At 38.8% G+C, this 18,463-nt stretch overlaps 8 protein-coding genes across 9 annotated transcripts; 1 reads left to right on the forward strand and 7 right to left on the reverse strand.

Annotated features, from left to right (window-relative positions):
* Positions 1–105: 105 nt before the first annotated feature.
* On the reverse strand, positions 106–1,979 carry LOC124209126. Of its 2 annotated transcripts, none has more exons than XM_046606999.1 (3): positions 849–1,979; positions 532–714; positions 106–468 (listed from the first exon to the last, which is right to left on the reverse strand). In XM_046606999.1, the coding sequence occupies exons 1-3, from the start codon at positions 864–866 to the stop codon at positions 295–297; spliced, it is 375 nt and encodes a 124-aa protein (XP_046462955.1). In that variant the 5' UTR covers positions 867–1,979; the 3' UTR covers positions 106–294. The 2 variants fall into 2 exon arrangements, with proteins under 2 accessions (XP_046462955.1, XP_046462956.1); XM_046607000.1 differs by having other exon boundaries at positions 532–1,474; positions 1,736–1,865.
* Positions 1,980–2,449: 470 nt separating this feature from the next.
* Positions 2,450–3,087, reverse strand: LOC124208996. Its single transcript, XM_046606866.1, has 3 exons — positions 3,070–3,087; positions 2,677–2,880; positions 2,450–2,605 (listed from the first exon to the last, which is right to left on the reverse strand). The coding sequence occupies exons 1-3, from the start codon at positions 3,085–3,087 to the stop codon at positions 2,450–2,452; spliced, it is 378 nt and encodes a 125-aa protein (XP_046462822.1).
* Positions 3,088–3,878: 791 nt separating this feature from the next.
* On the forward strand, positions 3,879–5,088 carry LOC124209123. The gene is made up of 5 exons (XM_046606997.1): positions 3,879–4,016; positions 4,084–4,232; positions 4,315–4,421; positions 4,485–4,621; positions 4,686–5,088. The coding sequence occupies exons 1-5, from the start codon at positions 3,897–3,899 to the stop codon at positions 4,947–4,949; spliced, it is 777 nt and encodes a 258-aa protein (XP_046462953.1). The 5' UTR covers positions 3,879–3,896; the 3' UTR covers positions 4,950–5,088.
* A 393-nt stretch (positions 5,089–5,481) lies between these two features.
* Positions 5,482–7,678, reverse strand: LOC124209122 (katanin p60 ATPase-containing subunit A-like 1). The gene is made up of 5 exons (XM_046606996.1): positions 7,452–7,678; positions 7,213–7,270; positions 7,025–7,133; positions 6,307–6,958; positions 5,482–6,240 (listed from the first exon to the last, which is right to left on the reverse strand). The coding sequence occupies exons 1-5, from the start codon at positions 7,502–7,504 to the stop codon at positions 5,643–5,645; spliced, it is 1,470 nt and encodes a 489-aa protein (XP_046462952.1). The 5' UTR covers positions 7,505–7,678; the 3' UTR covers positions 5,482–5,642.
* Positions 7,679–7,816: 138 nt separating this feature from the next.
* Positions 7,817–8,661, reverse strand: LOC124209124 (ubiquitin-like protein FUBI). The gene is made up of 4 exons (XM_046606998.1): positions 8,555–8,661; positions 8,378–8,467; positions 8,112–8,247; positions 7,817–8,010 (listed from the first exon to the last, which is right to left on the reverse strand). Exons 2-4 carry the CDS (start codon positions 8,450–8,452, stop codon positions 7,826–7,828), a joined length of 396 nt encoding a protein of 131 aa, XP_046462954.1. The 5' UTR covers positions 8,453–8,467; positions 8,555–8,661; the 3' UTR covers positions 7,817–7,825.
* A 535-nt stretch (positions 8,662–9,196) lies between these two features.
* Positions 9,197–10,272, reverse strand: LOC124209653 (eukaryotic translation initiation factor 1A, Y-chromosomal-like). The gene is made up of 3 exons (XM_046607743.1): positions 10,132–10,272; positions 9,831–10,018; positions 9,197–9,763 (listed from the first exon to the last, which is right to left on the reverse strand). The coding sequence occupies exons 1-3, from the start codon at positions 10,145–10,147 to the stop codon at positions 9,524–9,526; spliced, it is 444 nt and encodes a 147-aa protein (XP_046463699.1). The 5' UTR covers positions 10,148–10,272; the 3' UTR covers positions 9,197–9,523.
* Positions 10,130–12,378, reverse strand: LOC124209651 (polycomb protein eed-like). The gene is made up of 7 exons (XM_046607742.1): positions 12,120–12,378; positions 11,894–12,036; positions 11,662–11,833; positions 11,462–11,597; positions 10,973–11,376; positions 10,734–10,889; positions 10,130–10,615 (listed from the first exon to the last, which is right to left on the reverse strand). Exons 1-7 carry the CDS (start codon positions 12,186–12,188, stop codon positions 10,415–10,417), a joined length of 1,281 nt encoding a protein of 426 aa, XP_046463698.1. The 5' UTR covers positions 12,189–12,378; the 3' UTR covers positions 10,130–10,414.
* A 728-nt stretch (positions 12,379–13,106) lies between these two features.
* Positions 13,107–17,131, reverse strand: LOC124209650 (headcase protein homolog). The gene is made up of 7 exons (XM_046607741.1): positions 16,309–17,131; positions 15,838–16,244; positions 15,671–15,767; positions 15,026–15,214; positions 14,706–14,750; positions 14,468–14,605; positions 13,107–14,128 (listed from the first exon to the last, which is right to left on the reverse strand). The coding sequence occupies exons 1-7, from the start codon at positions 16,600–16,602 to the stop codon at positions 13,934–13,936; spliced, it is 1,365 nt and encodes a 454-aa protein (XP_046463697.1). The 5' UTR covers positions 16,603–17,131; the 3' UTR covers positions 13,107–13,933.
* Between the last annotated feature and the right edge of the window lie 1,332 nt (positions 17,132–18,463).

Consider the following 18,463-nt stretch of genomic DNA (forward strand, 5'->3'; position numbering starts at 1 on the left):
TTCGTTCAGATGTGTCTAATATTCTAACCAGTTCAATTTGCTCTATAGAATCTAGAGTTACCACATTAATGCAGTTAACTTGCCCGAGGAAGCAATATAAACCACTTGAGTTATAACATGAGTTTTATTGCTGGAAATAGGAGGAAATGACACACCTGACCGGCAGATGACGTCACCACCAAGTCAAAGTGAAGACATAAATATAATAAAATTACTTGGATGATGGGCAACAATAATTTCAATCTCCAATTATAGTTGTAGTTGACAACATTTAAACTTTTCCAAGTTCACGTCTTAAGCGGCGGCACCTGCACCACCCTCGTAAGAAGGAACTGGATAAGTCGGAGCGGGATAAGCCGGAGCAGGGTAAACTGGAGCGGGGTAAACCGGAGCGGGAGCGTAGTTGTTGCTGTGGTTGTATTCCCAATATTGCTCGCCGTAACCTTCGTTGTTGTCAGCCCACTTGACCTGTGTCGTAAAAATTTCAATTAAAGTCAATTCAACTGATAGAAAATTCAATCAAAAATTTACCTTGGTGCGGAAACGGCTGTCCTTTGACTGTTCGTAACGGGAAGTGTAGTGGGAAGGATTTCCGCGGTTGAAACCAAATTCGTATTCAGAATCTCCGGGTACGTTGGCATACTGGAAGTAGCCGTCGTATTTGGCAGGTGGGGCTGCCATCACGGCGACCACAACGGCAACAAAAACCAAAACCTGCAATCATAAAATGTGTTTGTTTAATTACAACACAATTTCAATCAAATTTCAATTCACAACAGAAAAAGAATTTCAACAAAATCAAACTGAATTAAAATTAAAAGAGTCGAGAAAAAACCGGAATAACTCACCAGGATAGAAGTGTTCATGTTTGATGATACAAGACAAGACAGTGAGTGATTCTACCTTGATGATATGCAGGCTTTATATACCCCCCCGCCAGTCCTCGGGTAATAATCGTGGAAGACACGCACAGGTATGTAACGTATATACCTGGCGGATCGTGGTAAATTATTGGGGCCACTCACCCCACAACAGTTGAAAACCGCACAATCCAAGTGCATACCGCCAGTTGTCAACTTTTGTTTCATTGCGTACATACGGGAGCTGCTCAGCAATGGGAAATATGCACCTACATAAGATGGATGGCACCAATCGACAAAATTCCAGCAACAATTCAAGTAGCAGACTGCTGTGGAGATTCACTTGATTAGTGTCAAACTTTTTTCAATAATGAGGTCGAACAACAACAAAAATGGCTGTCAATTCGCTTTTCGTGATTTGCCTGGAAATGACCCGCAATTATTTTTCGCTTTACTTTGTGTCTACCTGGATATCCTGGTACATTTCAATTGAAGGTTTACACCTCGTCGTTATACATTCGTGAAGTCTGATGTGTGTCTGATGTAACATAATTGCTTCGGGGTCAGATTTGATTGGCTTCCCAACATGCCACATCACGTCTAATCACATTGACCTTCATCGGCACAAATATCAGTAAAAGATTCACTTATACTTGAGAACAAAATGTCATAAAGTTCATTTTGGTGTTTTTTCCTCTATCTACTTATAAATGTGCATCAAAATGTCAAGAAACAACTGTAGGTTTAAACTATTATCAGATAATACTCAAATTGAAATTGGTTGAAGTTGTCGATTGAGTGAGCATTTCATAAGTAAAACGAAGGATAAAATAACGGGAAATAACACCAACAAAGAAGTAAAAATTAAGAATTACCTTGTCGTGTCTTCTATTAATTGAGGAAACACATGGCTAATATTTTTCGTGAGAATACAAAAGGGTCAACAAAGTAATTATACCTGACACCACGACATTTTCGAACAGTCGACATGAGGAAAAAACAATAGAGACGAAGGTAGGACTAAACAGGATCAGTATAAATTTATCCTGAATCAATAAAATTGTTACTTTGTTACCTGTTTGAATAAAAACCGTTAAACAATCAAAGGTAATAGAGAACGAAAAATGTAAAATATAGGTGAGCATTATAATAACCAGGTTAATTCCCTGTTTCATTTTTCTTGGAAACTGAAAAGCTGGCAAATGTCCAAGCGAGAAACGCCTCAATTTATATTTTAATTAAACTGGAAATTCATTTGAGGCTAAATTCGGCAACTCAACTGCGGGCAGAGTGAGTTTTTGGTGCCGATGGGAAATAATATGAATATGCAAATGAGAAAACAGATTGAAATATAATATCATAAACTTTTATTGTTCTTTTTTTGAAGGGGGTGGGGATTGTGGAGATTATCACACCTGACCAGCAGATGACGTCATCGCCAAAGGGGAAGAGAAATCATTCAAAATTGAGATGCAATTAAATTCAGATGACGTGACATAAAAGTCATCTCAAAATTTCGTTGTTTCAACTGTTGCTGTCGCGATGGTGGGCGACAACTTATCTTTTAATTCGTACATTAATTTATCTTTTTAAAATTTGCCAGGGGGTTGTTCGTAAGTGGCGGCCGGCTCGGAGTAAGCGGGAGCATTATAAGCGGGAGCGGGGTAGGCGGGAGCGTAGTTGTCACCATGGTTGTATTCCCAATAGTGCTCACCGTAACCATCGTAGCTATCAGCCCACTTGACCTGTATCACATTTCAATTTAACAAAATTAAATTTTTAAACATTTAAAATTTATTATTCAAATTAATTTTGCCTTGGTGCGGAAACGGCTGTCCTTTGATTGTTCGTAGCGTGAAGTGTAGTGGGAAGGATTTCCGCGGTTGTAACCGAATTCGTATTCGGTATCTCCTGGCACGTTGGCGTATTGGAAGTAGCCGTCGTATTTCTTTTCGTAAGCAGGTGGTGCGTACTCGCCATCAGCCATCACACCTGCCACAACGGCACCCAAAACCAAAACCTATAATTGAATAATAATATAATAATCATAAATTTGAATGACACTCTAAATCAAATTAATTTAGACAATTTCAATTTCTTTGGGATGAAACCAATTTGATTTTACTGGTAGATAAAAATCGATAAAATTAAATTAGATAATTCAATTTTAATTTCTTCCTGATAGCAGACTGGTAGGAGAAGAACTCACCACTAGAGAGGACTTCATGTTTGACGAGACAAGACAAGACTGTGAGTATCGACTTGAACGCTACCGTGTCTTTATATACCCAACACATGTGTGTGCGTACCCAAACATCCACATGCGGTCGTCCTATTTGTGGGCCAAAGCTGTTGGATGATTAGGAGGAGGAGGCCACAATCGTGAGTTAGTCATTTGTGTCGTGTGTAACCCATTTCCTGTTGGCGCCTCCGTTAGATTTTCGTTTCTCTTTATTCGTTTCTCCTCTAGTTGAGGCCTCAAGGGGATTTTTGAAATAATTTGATACACTTCGTGCGCTTGCTCCGGTAATCCACTTTTTGTCCCCCCAGCCAAAGAAGAGGCACATGTGGAACGCTAAAAAAACAAAAACAAAAATTTCTCCATATCCGATTTTTACTGTTCAATTTAAAATTAGATAACAAAATCGGGTTTTTTCCCAACATGCTGGAATATTATTAGTTTTTATCAAGGGAAAGTGTCCTCTCTATTTTTCAAAAAATCCCGCGCTTTCTTTCGAAGTTTGAAAAATTGAGAAAAAATTAAGGGCGATGACAAATCATCCGAGAAAAAGGTAAATGACCTTAGAGTATTATTATAGAAATAGTAGACATATTTGTCGGTTCCTTGAATTTCTTTCGCGGTCACGGCCTCAATATTTTTACAAGACACCTAATTCTTAAGCTTTTCTTTTGCGTAACCAATTTTTTAAAAGGAGGGAATCCTATGCAAATGAAGTAAGGGGGAATGGAAAAAAGAAAGGGGCGGTTTTTCCCCTTTTTTGACAGCAGTCAAAGTTAAGAATTGGTTAGTGCAACATGTACAATAACAACAAGTCACCTCCTAATGGTTACCATCGAAATAATCCTGGTGCTAATGGCCTCATCAGCCTCTCCGTTATGAATATTTTCCTCTGGCTACTGTGCACCACATTTTCAGTTAGTTATTAAAATCGCTTCATTATTCCATTAACTAAATAGATTTTAAAAAACACTTTAAAACAAGGCTATGATTTTGATTCGATTCAATTCACCCAATTCGCTGATTCGGTTCGCTTCACTCGATCTCATCAGTCCAGGCGTTTGGGGTTCCCTATTTTATGGCCTCGGTGGCCTCCTGGGCATTTGTGCCGCTTATGAAAGAAGTCAGCCATTGTAATGACGAGAGCTATAAAAATTCATTAATTTTAAAAGTGTTCTCAATTCACAAAAATTTCGTGTTGTATACAATTTGCAGGTTAGTGGCCACTTTAGTACTTGCCATGTTGTCCATTTTTAGTTCATTGGGAATTGCGGCCGTCAGTGGAGCCATGGCCATTTCACCTCGATTCAGATCTTATTACAGTAATTGAATACTTATCTCCTTTAATTTTCAATTAATTACTGTAACCGAAATTTTGTTATTAGATTCCACTTGGCTCGGGCTGGAATGGACTCTACTCATTTTGAGCATTTTAGGATTTATAGTCAATTTTTCCGTCTTTGTTTCCGTTGCTGTCCTCATTTGTCGGCCCTGTTGTTGTCCAAACAACCGGAGAAATAACGTCAGTTTAAAAATGTTAACTATTTGCCTATTTTTATCAAATATGATTGCTTTTGTTGGAACAGTGTCAATCACAAACTCGGCTTCTTCCTGCTCCACCTCCTCCAGTAAATTGTAACAACAACAATAACTTACCAAACAACAATTACATGGGTGCAGATATGGCCAACATGCCACCACCTCCTCCAGGATTCATCATCAACCCACCGGTGGTGGCTGCTGCTGTCCCACAACAGCAGCAACAAATGAGCCATCAGCAACAAATAAATTACAGCAATACATCAACTCCACTGCCTCGTGTTCTTGTTACTTCCGACACTAATTTCTGAGCTGCCCTGCAATGGAAATTGAGGTCATCATTCCAGTGTTCCACAAGTCAAGTTTTTAAAATATGGTTCATCCTAGTCATTTCAAGATCTCGTTATCAAAACCCCCCACAGGATAATTACAGCAATTTAACAAATCCTATACCTGTGTATTGTCTTGCTTCATTCTCAATGGGCTTTACATGTGCACGTAAAGTTGCAGGTTGTCCTTCAAGTTGTGAAATGTTTCTCGTCACAGGTCTTGTTCCTCAGCACAAACACTTTTACACTATCTTGCTGATTTAACAAAGTAAGTCGTAAATTATTACACGATTTACTTTATTAGATACCAAAAGTAATATAAATGATGTTTAAAATGGGTGTTAAACATGTTATGTTTCATAAAAAGTAATATGGGGAATTCCCAAATACTGGAAAAAATTTTAAGGGAAATTGAATAATAAATTTTCACATGCAGTTTTTAATGTTATCGCACAAAACGTTATTTAACGACCGGGATTTTCCATTGATTGAATTTTAACCGCCACCTTTTTTAATGTTTCTGTCAAACTGTATTTTAAACGTTGCCAAGTGTTTCAATTGAAACAAAGTGAGATTACAAATAAAGGAACTTTTGAATGGCTAGATTTTACATAATTACATCTTTCTCTTTGTTTTTCTTTTCACTAACCATCACACACGATGAAATTCAATTAATTAAAAAGATCCAAATTCTTTCATCCAGTTCTCATAAGCGGCCATGTCCGTACTGGAGACGCTGGTCTTGCACCTTTTGACGGCATCAAAGAAATCCTGACTAGTAATCGGCTCGTCTAAATCGTCTTTAGTCAATTGACGAATCTGTTCCGTCGATTTTCCGGCAATTTTACGTCGCAAACTCATCATGGCAGCGTCTCGGCAAACAGACAAGAGATCAGCCCCGGAATATCCCTCCAACTTCTTAGCAATTTTACTCAAATTAAGTCGAGAATCTAATTTCATTCCAGTCAAATGGAGTCTCAGCATTTCTTCACGGGCAGCTCCATCCGGAAGTGGAATGTAAATTCGTTTCTCGAAACGCCTCCGGAACGCTTCGTCGACATACCACGGATGATTGGAAGCGGCCAACACCAAAATGTTGTGTTCATTATTCTCCTCTTCTTGGATCAGCCCGTCCATTTGGATGAGCAGTTCAGACTGGAAGCGTCGCGAGGCTTCGTGATCGTGGGCCGCGTTCCGTTTAGCCACCAGAGCGTCCACTTCGTCGATAAAGATAATACTAGGCGATAATTTTCTGGCCATGTGGAACAGAATTCTACAAATTTGTAAAAAAAAAAATTAAATTCAAATCTAACTTAATTACAATTAAATTAAAATTTACCTAACCAACTTTTCAGACTCTCCTCGGTATTTGGAAGTCAACGTGGATGACGTCACATTGAAGAAAGTAGACTTGCATTCAGTGGCGACAGCTTTAGCCAATAAAGTTTTACCAGTTCCAGGTGGACCGACCAGCAAAACTCCTTTCCATGGTCGCCGGATGCCTTTGAAGAAATCCGGAACGATATTGGGCAGAACGACGACTTCTTGGAGCAAAGATTTGGCGTCTTTCAATCCGGCGATGGATGCCCATTCCACATTGGGTTTGCGTTGAAGGACGTCCCTTTCAATCATCTCGACCAGACATCGTTCACAACCAAGTTCGGATGTGACTTGATTCACCAATTCCTCGTTGGGACGTTGCAAATCCGATTTATTGGTCGTTTTTCCATTCCGTTTGGCAGTTTTCTGCGCTGCTTGATTGTTTAGAGCTTTCTTCCGGATGTTACCGATCCGCTGGTTGTTGTTTATGTTTGTTGTACCTATTCGACTGGGCGGTTTTGAACTCATCGGTGACTTGGAAGGCTCCGGGCTGCTGCTGCTGTAAATGGATGGAAGGCTGTAAACTGATTTCGGATTACTCGAACGTCGAAGTGAATTCCGCCAACTTTCGTCTTCCGACAACCGCAAATTATTCTTGTCTTCGCCACTTCCTGTATAATTAACATAATTAATAATAATTATTCAGACTGGTAAGTAATTAAAATGTTAAATCAAACCTTGTCTGAGAATCTGAACTGGAGGCTTCTTGAACATCCTGGGCTCGGCGGCCGAGTGTAACGCAGCCATGTGAGGATAAGAGAAAGCAGCCGACTTGGATCCCAGAACCTATTGTTGCGTAAGATAATCGATAATAAGAGCCTCTGAAGGTTAAGGTGGCGGAAATTGGGTATGAATATCAACTCACCATCGAATCCATTAAGTGGGCGACTTGCCTAACATTGTCGGTGGCCGTAGTTGACGTCCTGTGAAAATAATAAGACAGATGAATTCACTAGCGTCCTTTGTCTACCCCCATCGTTGCTAGTGGCAACCAATTCCTGTTACTGCCGTTTTACCCTCATCGACCCCCCCACCGACCATTCGACTAATGATGAAATTTACAGCCATTTTATGGCCTTCACCTAGATTCGCCAATCGACTTACCTGAAGAATGGATCGCAGAAAAAGTCTTGAAAGAACGAATTAAACAGAGCCATGAACCATTCGACTCGACGTCTCGTCCGGTGCACGGTCTACAGTCGACTGGCGGATTAACTCAAAATACCAGCGTCTATTCACCCCGAGTGACGCAAATAATCAATAGAAACTAGCCGCTTCAAATGATGACCCAGTTTTAAGAGCTGTCGAGACCATCAAGGTCGATGTGGGTGCTAAAATAATGAATAAACGAAAGCGACATGGTTTTTTTCCCACTTCCAATCGATCGACCGGCCAATGTAATCAATTCATTCCTTTATAAAATGTTACATCAAGGCTTCATGACATATCGGAAGATGGTGGTGGTACAATTTCTGTTTTTAAGCGGCGTTGGCGTTGGGTCCCTTCTTGCGGCCGAAGGTTGGTACAACATTGACGAATCGCCTGTTGTACTGGACACGGCGCTTAGCACGGCCAGTCTTCTTCTTCTTCTTTTCTTGCTTGTCAACCTTGGGGGTCTGATGCTTGACCTTACCGGCACGAGCGAGAGAACCGTGCACCTTACCTATGTAAAGAAATCAACATGAAAACCAGCGATGAGCACATGTCAAAAATTATGTAACAAAAAACGAAGAACAATTTTGTGGGAAAAGAATCGAAAATCACCTCCGAGCAAGGGCACTGTGACATCAATGGTGGCTGATGTGAGAGTGGAGATGTTGCACTCATCACCAAGAGGAGCACCAACCGAGAACAGCCTCAATTCGCTGACTGGAAGGTTTTCCAAAACAGCAATTTGGGACTGTGTAAAGGAAAAGTAAATGAAAATTTAATTAAAAATCACACAACTCAAACCCTGAAACATACATTAAAATCTAGGATCAATAGTTTCTTCATTAGGCGACATTTTCAATATAAAACTTTTAACAAACCTTCAGCTCGGCAATGCTTTCGCTACCGGTGCATTCTAGCAGGTGCGTATTTTGTCCTCGAATAGTCAACTGCATTCTGGATATTGTGACCTGTACACGATGGATGATAAATTGATTAAAAAACGAGTGTCTAAAATGAAAATGTTAAACACGAATATTGAAAGAAATGTCACTCACTTTATCGGTCAGCAGGCAATGTGTTTTCAGCAATGGCGGAAACTGGAAAGGCTGGCAATAAGGCTGGCTCAACACGAGCAGGGCACAACGTTGCCCAATGAAACACACTAACCAAAGTTTTCGATTTAAATATCAATGAATTTTTACTTTTATCAGTGTAAAAATGATTAATTTCTCAACCAATATTTTTTATTTTTATGTACATTTTGGTTTCTTTCTAATTTTATTTGAATTTATATGAAAATGTAATAATTAAAGTACCAATTGCGTCGTGAACAATCCCTAAAAACAGGGGGAAGAACCGGGGAAATGCTGATTTTATCGATTTTATTCAATGACTTATTATTATTCTGTCACGCATTTATCAATTTTTATTGAAACTTATTTTTACAATTTTATAAATGAAATGCACCAATGAAAATCAGCTGATGACTTATATATCGTGATTCCTCCTGCCATCCGATTCAATGACATCTCATTAGCCAATGGCAATGGCTATTATTGAGGAAATTATGACGATTATAATCTGTTTCGATTAGATCACTTTTATATGCAACGCTTATTTATCCTCACCATTTCCTAATACATATATCAACCGTAACGCATAATCTCAACTAAATGAAAACCAGTTTTATTTTAAAGTCGTTTCCGCAGCGTTTTATTAGGACAGACAGATTGAAATCATACAAGCCGCCCATGGATGATGATATATTAAACAAATTTGCAAACAAAGTTTTAACGGGTGTCGATCTTTCCGTGATTTTTCTTTCTTTTTTCAAAATGAAGTAGTTGATTTTGCTGACAAAAAAAAAATGTTGAGGCTGTTGCTGCTGCTGCTTTAGGATGTAAAAACCTAAATTAGAGGTTTCTTCATGAACGATGAAATGTTGCTATGGAAAATCCAAGAATTTCCCGGATAGAGCTTTTGTTATTATTATGAACAAGAATTGAAAATCCTAAGTGAAGTGTTCATATGTCGTTAATGTCGTCGTCTTCGCCAGAACCAGAATCGTCGCCGAACTCGATGTCATCATCCAGGCCGTCGTCGACGAAGTTGACAGTATCTGTGACCTTGACTGTTTCTGGGATTTCACCATATGTCTTCAAGTTACGGGCTTCATCAGCGTTGTACTTGAGGATAACGTCAGCCTTGGCATCTTGGTAATCTCTCAGGCCAACCAGGATGATGTCACCCTGATTGATCCAGACCTGTCGAAAATAAAATAAAAAAAGATGATTGACAACTCAGAGTGCCACAACAACAATCGGGACTGACCTTCTTTCTGAGCTTCCCTCTGATGTGGCAAAGCCTCTTGGTTCCATCGAAGCACAAAGCTTCAAGTCGACCATTACCCAACATTTTCGTAACTTGTGCATATTCTTGGCCATCTTCTTTGAAGATCAATTCTCTTTTCTCAGCTTCGTTCTCGTTCTTTCCCCTCCTGCGATTTTTACCTCCTTTACCTAATAAGACAGAATCGGATCGGAAGAGAAAGTACGAATTATAAATCAATTAAAACAAACGACAAACACTTGAAACAAACTGTTCGGGAGATGCACGAACGGTTGAAACTCACCTTTATTCTTGGGCATGTTGAATTTCTCTGAGTAAACTAATAAAAAGCTGAGATTTCAACACACACATATGTCTCACCACGCCAGATACTCTCAATGGACGTGCTGAAAGGAAAGAAACACCAACTTCTGTTTAGCCCCTGGACGTCAACAACGTTGCCATTTTAATCAAATCGAATTAATTTCTTTTTATGGTGATTTTTACTTTTTTTTTTTATTTTTGACACATTCAGGTTGTTAAAAATGAAAAAAAAAGAAGAAGAAAAAGAATGTATGTATATATGATTAGAGAATACGATCCCAACGCCAGACGGTAGCGTCATCACAGACGCAAAGTAATACATGGCCATTACGGCTCAACGCAGTCTGACGAATAGCCGAGATGCATTTGGGATGTGTCAAAACTAAATGGCGAGATGCCATGGGGTCGTCAGTGTCGAGATCCCACACAAAAGTCTTGCCAACTTGATTGCCCAGCGCCATAACCTGTTTCCAAACGACCAATAAAAGTTAACAGAATTGAAATAAATTTAAATAAACACATGGTGCACTACAAAGTTCAGATGGTATCTGGCTTAAATTTCTTTGAAAAATCAAGACCCACCTTGTTCCAGGAATCCAGTGAGAATCGCATGAACCAGATGTCACATTCGCGATAGTCGAATCGGTGTAGTACCGTTACGGCGTTATTGTTCATGACTCGTATGCCATTGTTCGCCAAACGGCCAGGTCGCCAACAAACTATGGTATTCTCACACGACTAGACGATTAACACATAAAATAAAACAAAACATTAATTGCTTGAGAACGTACGAAAGAGGAAATAAAATTGAGAATTTATGCCTTTGACAGCACGAAATCGCCCAGCCAGCGGACACAGTCGACGTAATTGCGGTGAATGTCACGCGTCGAAAAGTTGGGGAAATTTTCTTGAACGGTAGCGAATGGCCTGGAACTTTTGCTCGGTGCAAACGTGTAGGAATCGCCAATGGCTTTTTCAATGGCGTCCGTGTCAAGTCGCCACAGTTTCAGCGAGTGATCCATTCCGCACGAGATAACCCGACGACCCTCCAGATCGAAATCGGCGCTGAGAACTTCGTCCCGATGGCCCTCGACACCGCCAAAAATTGCGATGCATTGATCGGTTCTTATGTTCCAGAGCCGAAGGGCGTGATCCTTGGAAACGGACAGAAGTAGATTGGGATCGGACGGGTGAAACTTTAATTCGTTGATGGCGTGTCCATGACCTATTAATTTTTATTTCAAAATAAAATTTTTATCTCAATTTTAGTACAAAGAGTTTCATTATTCCAATAAACGTCATCTGCTTACCGACGTAATGTTTGATGCTATTCATGGTAGCTGGGCTAATTATGCGAACAATTCCCCTGGATCCAGCAGCTGCCAGAATGGGTTTGCCAGTTTCTTCATCATAGGACCATGCACATGTGTAAAAGTTTTCTTCTATCTGTATTAGATAAATGGTGATTGATAAAATGATGTTATACAGGATGAGATAATTAAATAGTTACATCAGGGTCTGCGTACGTCTGGAGAAGCTTGATCCCTCCAGTATCTGGGCACTCGTACACTGATATCCTGTGACTGCCAACAGTTGCAAAAACCAGAGGTTGGCCATCCCTCAGCAAGTGATTGAATTGGACACCGAAAAGTGGTTGGCCATGATCTTCTTTGATAAAGGAGCTAAAAAAATTAACATTAATACAATTTAAAAGGAATTCAACAACACGAAAATCAAATTACCCAAATTTGTAGTTGATTTTTGGTATTTTGATGCCCTTCTTTCTGCCGGGCTTTCCCCGTTTTTTGGGTTTCAAAGTTGGAGTGTCACTCCTTGAGGCAGTATCCAAAGTTGAAGAACTGCCAATACTGCTAGCAGTATCCTCCTTTTCACGTGCCAATCGAGAAAAAACATTTTAAACCCAAGAATTCTATAGTTATAAACAGAAAGCAGTATCAAGCTGATTACCATGTCATCCCCTGAAAGTTCCACAGTTTCAGTGATATCCATTTGCTCGACTGATCGTTTTGACGCCATATTTAACTTGATCAAATACAGATAGTTAAAACAGATTTCAAGTATCCAAACTTTGGTTATTGTCTAAAAATGTGCTTGTTTTATTTCTGGCAGTTTCGAAAAGAATCCATAAACAAAGCCGACGACGCCGTTCCCGCCGATGGAAGCCTCTTCTGACCAATTTCGGAACTATTTGCAATTTCGCTTTTTTCTTTTTAAAAAAATATGAACGAACGTGAACGTGCGTGATAAAAAAAACTTTCAAGCGGAACAAATACTCGGGTACTCGAGTTACAAAGGATTTGGTCAAATAACATTTCGTTGTTTTTTAGAAAACTTTTGCTGGTGCGTTATTGGCGCTTGACGATATTTGATATTTTTATTATTAAAAGTTTGTCATTGATGGCTGGCAAAATATTTCCAGTGTTGAAATACTTTTTACGCTTTCCAAAAGGGTTTTCGGTGGAGGGTGAAAATCTAAAAATAGTAAAACTTCGTGGAAAAATCGAACGTAGCGGAACAGAAAAGATTTTCGCATCAGCGATTTCCCAATGTCTTGGAAGAAAAATGAGTGTGCATCACTTGACAACTGAATCTCCTGTTCTTTTTTCTTAGTAAAAAAAAAAAGAATTATATTAATTTCAAGAGAAAATTCCGACATCTTGTGCTGCCACCTAGCGGATTCCGCATTTTGCACACGCAACCACCTTGCCGGAGGGGAGGTGAAACCACAAACAACAAGAAGAAGAACCGCTTTTTATTTTTCTTATATATTTATAGAAAAACGTGCAAGCCCAATTTTTGTCCATCGTGACCGTCTTTTTAATTTTTCTTCAAGGTCAAAAATGTCAAACAGATTTTTTCAAAATTTTTCATATGAAAATATTAAGAAATTCTCAATTTTATTGTTCCACCAAAGAAAAATAATAAAACACAGAGCACATACGAGAAATTTATTTTCTGTGGTTATTAATAAACATTGACGACAATTAATAATATTTCAAAAAAGCCTGTTGATCTAGCTTTTTATACTTGAGTTGTCTAAATGTTTGTTTTAATCCCATCTTATTTTTCTCTCTAAGGACTTTTTTTATTCAATATATCATTATTATTTTAGCTAGAAAAAAAAAGGGAGAGGAATTTCATTCAGCTGCTTTGGCTGTCAGAATTCACGTGAAAACTAAAAAAAAAAGACGAAAAAACAGGTTTGTACTTGGTCCGTAGCGCCAACTCAACTAGAGACCCCGCCCTTTCCAGTTTATTTACCGGAGAAAACGGCGGATGGTCCTTGTTCACAACACACAACATTCTGCTGCTGCACAGCAAAAATTCTCACTAGTTCTTTTCTCTCTCTCGTGACATTCAAACGAACTTGAAAATACACATCCTCTTGCTTCACCAAGGACAAACACTTGATCGCTATTTATAATAAGAAAATTATGGGGTTCGTCAGAAGAAGAAGCTCTATCATTTTTTTGTAGTTTTTTGTGTAAAGTTATTAGCAAATATGTGATTGGTCGCCTATTCTTTCTCAAATGCCGCACCGAGTGTTTCCACACATACCAAAAAAAGCCGGCAGTTATATCGAAAATATGTAGCTAAATTATTATCCATTATTTAATTTTTTTTTTTCATTTTTTTTAATTCACTTTTGGATTTGGGGGGTTAGGTGTAAAATTATCAACCTAATTGTATCCTAACTCTCATCTCTCGATGTGTGGCCTATTCTTTTTTTTTTATTATTTTAATTTTTTTTTAAGTTTGTTTTAAATAGTCGGAGGTGTGGCGATTGCGTGTTGATCCCGACCGGATGATCGGAAGAGCTGGAACACGCTAGGCAGTGGCTTGACAAAATGGTGATCGTGACTGGCGCAGTGGGGACACGACAAATCGCGACTGTACTGCGAAAAGTTTTGAAACCTTTGCTCCGGCTGCACCACTAATCCGTTGCACTGATTACACTGGAGGTGCGAAAAATCAAACAAAGGAAATCATTAAAATTAATACAATTACAAATTATTTGCGAAATAATTATAATGTAATGAGTAATTACAATTTAATTAATCGAAGAATAAAAAATAAAATTGAACATGAAACAAAACTGAATCAAAATTAATTTAATTACAATTAAATTAGAAATTGTGGCTTTTAATACATTTTTCAAGTGCAATTAAATTTAAAAATGATTTTAAAATAAATATGAAAAAACTGAATTAAAATTAATTTAATTACAATTAAATTAAAAATGGCGGATATTAATAATTTCTCAAGTGCAATTAAATTTTAAAAAAGGGACTCACCCTGAGGCGTTCTGGACAACACGGAGTGCCAGCAAATACGTCGTAAGAGTACAGTGTGCCGAGAATAAACGAGCCGCCGTTCCACGGCGTCCGGCACGACCGGCATCTCAACGTGCACGTCCAACCCTCCAGACACGACTGCAAAACACACCGACAAATAGATCGTATGAATTATTATATTTCGTGTGTGTGTCTCGGGTTGAACGTTAAGTCAAAATGGCTAGAAATCACCACTCACCATGCACACGGCGCTCAAATATTGTTGACGTCCTTCCGAAGTCACCTGTTTAAATATATTAAAATAAATCAAAATTAAAACCCCCAAATTGTCAATTGAATGTCCGTGAGAGAAAACTGGTTCAAAGCGGATTGGCGGAAAAAAAAAACCTTGGGCTACGCAACAAACCAAATCCGCGCCATTACTACACGTGCCGACTACTATCGTTCAGATCGATATCCAGTTTTTTTCAAGGTCACATTGAACACTACCTGTGTATGTCTAGCCAGGACGATAAATATTTGCAAAAAGTAAAAAAAAAATTGACGTAATATTCTTACGGGAATGCAGGCCTTGGAGTACTGCTTTGGAGCCAGGAAGAAGGTGCCGTCAATGAGCGGATACCTGTCGTAGATTTGCATGGCGTTCTGGCAGACGACGCAAAATGTCTTGGACATTTTCGCCGTGGCCAAATTAGACAAAATGAAACAACGAATGTCATCATTCCCGTAGCTGCCCTCGTCTTCCATCTGTTATTTTTTTAAATAAAATAAAAACCAACATTTTAAATTAGAAATGTTGCACCTATTTAATTTGCATCTATTTAATGATAAATAATTGAATTCTTTACTATTTTTCGTCTTCCATCTTTTTTAAAAAATCAACATAGTAAATGTTGATTCAGCAGTTTGTTCTTATCATTTAACTATTTATATTTATTAAAATCCCAGTTCATTCACTTGGTATCAATTTCGAACTTTGCCCATAGGCGATAACCTTTTGAGTAAACGCGAAAATAAAAGATGGAAAAATTTCTGAAATATTTTTCCAGCCGAAAGATGGGAAGCAGGTAACGTTGCCATGGCGACCGTCTCCACGTGCAGCCGGTTATCTGCTTTCCCCCCTCAACACACATATGACCTTGATACACAAAGAGAAGAACCACTCCTCCTGCCTATTACGACCTAGAGTAGTAGGGGACTTACTTTAATGTGATAAGAGTTGAGCTTGTGGCGTGGTAACGCATTGAATGAACTAAAGTTGGCCCGATGGACAAACAGGCCACTGTTTCCCGATCCTCGCCTGATAACAAAATGTGTCCAAAATATTTAATTCATATTCATTTAATAAAACGTGAAATTAAGAATTTTACCTTTCCCGATCGTTGGAAGTTCGTTTATTCTTGTTATTGCTGAGAACAAAGACGGGAGCGGAAGAGGCTCCGGCTGAAGAAGAAGATGAAGAGTTGACGGCTTCAGGTGGTGAACTGGAGCCGGAAGATGAAGTCGTCGATCCGGTAGACGACAGACTATTGGCCCGGTGACGAATTTGATTGTTCATCATCATTTGGGCTGCACTACTACTACTGGGTTTAACATTAACGGCTTGTTGCTGTTGCTGTGGGCCGACCTTAACTATTGTTGTTGCCGATTTACGCCGTTGTTGTTTATTCTTTTGCTCATTTTCGCCAACAACAGCTGCTGCTACTTCCAACGGTTTCTTGGGCTGCCATTCGCAATCTTTGCGCAAATGGCCACGTCCGCACAGACACCCGCAGGCCTAACACACCAAACACAATCAACTATACAGTTTCAATTTAATTTGAAATGAAATTAAATTTTACCTTGAAGGCCAAATCGTATCCTTTTTTGGTCCACAGATTTTGACTTCGTTGACGCTCGGACCAACTACGGGCGCGGCCGCAACTACGCAAATAGTGCAGGACCGAGGCCTCCCACTGATCGAAGCACTGGCGATGCATCAGGCCGCTGGTCGGGCAATGCTCGTTGTTACACAACACCTTAACAATTTCACCACCATCTTCATTACTGCTGCCTTCAGATGATGTTATTCCGTCGACGATCGTCATGCAGCCGGCCGGTGTGCAACATTCTCCATTTTGAATGTTGTTGGGCATTTTTTCTTCCAAGATACTTTTTCAAAAGATATTCAACAATTGTAACTAATTCAACATTAACAACACGATGATTGTCAGTGATCTGCGCATGATCACCAACAAAAACAAAATTTTTTCAAAAGAAAAAAGGTGGAAGAGGGGGGGATATTAAATTGTTTCCAGTGTCTGTGGCGTGTGGCGTTGTTGACTCGACAGCCGACCGACAGAGACTGAAGAACATGCGACTCATCACGTTCGCCATCATAGTATAACTTGTCCTTCTCGCCACGCCGTCTGGCGGAATTCTCCGACAACCTATTTTTTAAATAATTCTTTTTATTTCTCTCGAGAAATTTCGATGAATTTGAATGTCTAAATTCTATTGAATTTATTTGACGATTTTTTAATTTAAAATTAAATTTGAGATGCTGAAAAACGTGTTGTCACGACACAAAGAAAATGGGAACCGACAGGAAATGGCGAAAAGAAACAAAAGTTTCAGCATGTCCAGACGTTCTATTCTTTTATTACGGCATTATTAATATTATCCCTGAGAGATTTTTAAAATTCTTATTTTAAAAAGCCGAAGGCTTACCGCCTTTTAAGGGTGAGAGATTTGAAGAAACAAAAGTTCCGACAGCGCTCCAAATAGTCTTAACTGTGAGAGGTCCCTGGGGAATTGGGGCAATTCGTGATTGGTCGAAGTGGTTTTCGGGACCGTGACACGTTCGTGCTGCTCCGATCGCGACGCGACTAATCCCATTCGATGTAGAATGACTTTTAACACAGGTAATGACTAAATTTTTTAAGTATTAACGAAATTAACGAGAGATTGGGAGCAAAAAGGGGAAAAAAAGGGGAAACTTCTAAAATATAGGAAAAAAATGTCTTCTAAAATTAGAGGATGCAACCACCTCTAATTGAAAGATGAACCTATCATTTAACGGAAAAGACTAAATTTGCATTACGTTATTTGTGGTTCGCGAGATATTTGACCAAGAAAAAGACACACAGATTGACTTTCAGTTGATTGTGTGCTGACTAGCAGACGACGTTAATTTGCAACAGCCAGTCTGCTTGTGGAATGTGGCATGGCCTACTGTGGGTATTTTAATTTGATCGTTTGAATGTTTGTGATTGATTTCATCTTGTGAAGCACTATGTTTATATTTCAAATTTTAACTATTGCAGCATTATAATAAGGAAAGAAAAACATGCCTATTGTGTCACAACTGATGGTTCCTTTACCTATCAAATCTGAACCACATTGGCAGATGGTTCACATGTAGGTGCTGAATCAACTGGAAAACGTTCAAAAAAAGGGAATTGAGAGTATGTGTTCATTTTTTTCGCTTATCTTTCTGTGTGATGAACACTAATCAACAAAATTATTTGCAGATTACATTTATCATCAGACATACCTCCATTTCAGAAAATTTTATCGTTAAGATGACAAGTTGGAAATTGATTTACTGTTTACATGTCACCTTAAGTGATATCATTGCATACCAGACTTTATTTGGATGCAAAACAAATTTCCCTCATTTAAAAGGCATGCATGATTTAATGGTTGAAATTTTGTAACGAAGAAAAAAGAAAGCTGCAGCTGTGGAAAATAGAATTGACAGGTTGTATTGATTATTCATTAATCTTTCTGTATGATGAAAACTAAACCACAAAATTATTTGCAGATTACATACATCATCAGACGCATGTCAGTTTCAGAAAGATTTGTCTTGAAGATGACAAAAGTTGCCAGTCGATTTACAAGTCACCTTAAGTGATGTCATAGCAGGAGCTTGTCATTTAGAATTTAGATAGTTTGTTACCATACTTTATTTGACATGATTGTTTTAGAGTTATTTCATTTTTTTTTTTTCAG

The sequence above is a fragment of the Daphnia pulex genome, chromosome 12 (genome assembly GCF_021134715.1).
Source record: "Daphnia pulex isolate KAP4 chromosome 12, ASM2113471v1".
Taxonomy (NCBI): domain Eukaryota; kingdom Metazoa; phylum Arthropoda; class Branchiopoda; order Diplostraca; family Daphniidae; genus Daphnia; species Daphnia pulex.